We start from the raw sequence: 1,970 nt of genomic DNA, 5'->3' as shown, positions 1-1,970 counted from the left end.
GGTTAGTCCTCCTTCTTTTTGATGGTGGTTGTGATTTGTCGAGGTCTTTCCTGTACTCCTGCACGAGACGGATTCCTTGATCGAGACGAGGACGTTTATTTCTATCTCTCTCCAGACTACCAGTCACCCACTCCTGTAGCCGCTGCGGGTAGTGAGGGCGGGCAGGCAGGTGCGTGGCCACTCTCCCTAGGCTGTACACCTCGGACGCCTCAGAACATCCTCCTCCGTGGAAGATCTCTGGGGCCATCCACTACATGTGGAGCGGCGTGCGTTTCAGTGAGGTGATGACGTTCCCAATGTTGGAACTGATGCCGAAGTCGATGAGGGTCACTTCGGTCTTCCTGTGCGACATGTACTTGACGCATATGTTGGTCTCCTTGATGTCATTATGGCAGTAGCCCTTGTTCAAAACACCTTTCGCCGTCCTCATCAAACGCTCCAGAATCAGCGCTGATTTCCGGGTCGTAACACGTCCCCTCCTGAGGTAACTGAATAAAGTCTTGCCGGCATATTCGGAAATGATGATGCATTCATCAAGGCAGATGCCATACAGTTTCTGAACACCAGGGGCTTGGTTTGTGGCCAGGGCTTTCACCTCCCTCTGGAAATTACTGAAAACCCGGCGTTGCCTGAACATTTTCAGGACTAACTTCATGCCATCGACAGTAAGAAGCGTGCACGACCCAAATGCCCCTCGCCCTATGTACTTAGATTTCCCTCTCTATCTTAGTTGTTCTAGTTCATTTGAGCAGACGACCCGAACGCCGTTCCTTCTGGCCCACAAGTATAAAATATGTTTCTCTTTGCTGTTCATCTTCAATTGCTGAAAATATCCGTGGAGAAATTCTCTACTATTATAATATACCTTATGGGAGGATTATAAAAGGTAAGAAACCACAGTCGGCGTAAGTATAGTGAAGATTAGTCTTCGTAATAGATAATGGTTATGGGTGGGAAGCACAAAGCAAAGTAATACCTATAAAGTGAACTAATATAGCGGCGTAGGGCAAATGGGAGTCAAGTTGTGAGGTTAAACTGGCAGAGTCGATAAGCCGCAGTAACGTAACTCCGTCATGTTAGTATGAGGTAAAAACCTTCCCTGATGAGGGAGTAGTTGTAGTAGAGATAGGAAGGCTGTAAAGGCTTGTTGGTTCGGGATGCATTCATCATGTTCCACCTACCTTGCTGGTCAGCAGGACCGTACAAAAGCCTGAGTTTATATGGGAGATGTTGTGTCCAGACGAATGCAGATCGAGAGAGAGAGGATGGCTGGAGGAAGCAGGGGAAATGTGACGTCGACTCGTCAGCAGATGGATGTGTATTTGGTTACCTGTTGAAGAAAGGATACCGTTGATGGAAAGGAGGGAGAGTGTAGGAGACAAGGAAATACCTTTGGGGGACACAGGTACGGAATACTACTATTACAATGGAGTTAGAGTCTGTGTGTGGCGGGTGGGAGCAACATGTGTAGTGGAGTTTAGTACAGTGTTACCACAGTGGTTTAGTGTGTATTGGTGAGTGGTGTCAACATGTGTAGTGGTGTTAAGTACATTGTTACCACAGTGGTTATAGTGTGTAGTGGCGGGTGGTGTTAACATGTGTAATGCTGTGAAGTATAGTGTAACCACAGTGGAGTTATGGTGTGTGTAGTGGCGAGTGGTGTTAACATGTGTAGTGGTGTTAAGTATAGTGTCACCACAGTGGAGGTATAGTGTGTGTAGTGGTGGGTGGTGTTAACATGTGTAGTGGTGTTAAGTATAGGGTCACCACAGTGGGGGTACAGCGTGTGCACTGGTGGGTGGTGTTACCAAGTGTAGTATAATGTTATGACAGTGGAGTTGCAACTGTGTCGTGGTAGGGGGTGTTACTATATGTAGTGGTGCTAAGCATAGTGTTGTCACAGTGGAGTTATAGTGTGTGTAATGGTTTTAAGGTTAGTGCCGCTAGAGTAGAGTTATAGTGTGTAATGG

At 47.1% G+C, this 1,970-nt stretch overlaps 1 protein-coding gene across 1 annotated transcript; it reads right to left on the bottom strand.

Moving 5' to 3' along the window:
- Positions 1 to 250: 250 nt before the first annotated feature.
- Positions 251 to 655, bottom strand: LOC139752324 (serine/threonine-protein kinase svkA-like). Its single transcript, XM_071668306.1, has one exon. The coding sequence runs from the start codon at positions 653 to 655 to the stop codon at positions 251 to 253; it is 405 nt and encodes a 134-aa protein (XP_071524407.1).
- Positions 656 to 1,970: the final 1,315 nt, after the last annotated feature.

Source organism: Panulirus ornatus, chromosome 2 (assembly GCF_036320965.1).
Source record: "Panulirus ornatus isolate Po-2019 chromosome 2, ASM3632096v1, whole genome shotgun sequence".
Lineage (NCBI taxonomy): Eukaryota > Metazoa > Arthropoda > Malacostraca > Decapoda > Palinuridae > Panulirus > Panulirus ornatus.
This window is presented reverse-complemented; position numbering and strand designations above follow the sequence as displayed.

Bases quoted from the DNA above. Each gene is read 5' to 3' on its own strand.
- LOC139752324 (XM_071668306.1), bottom strand. From the start codon at position 655: ATGAAGTTAGTCCTGAAAATGTTCAGGCAACGCCGGGTTTTCAGTAAT.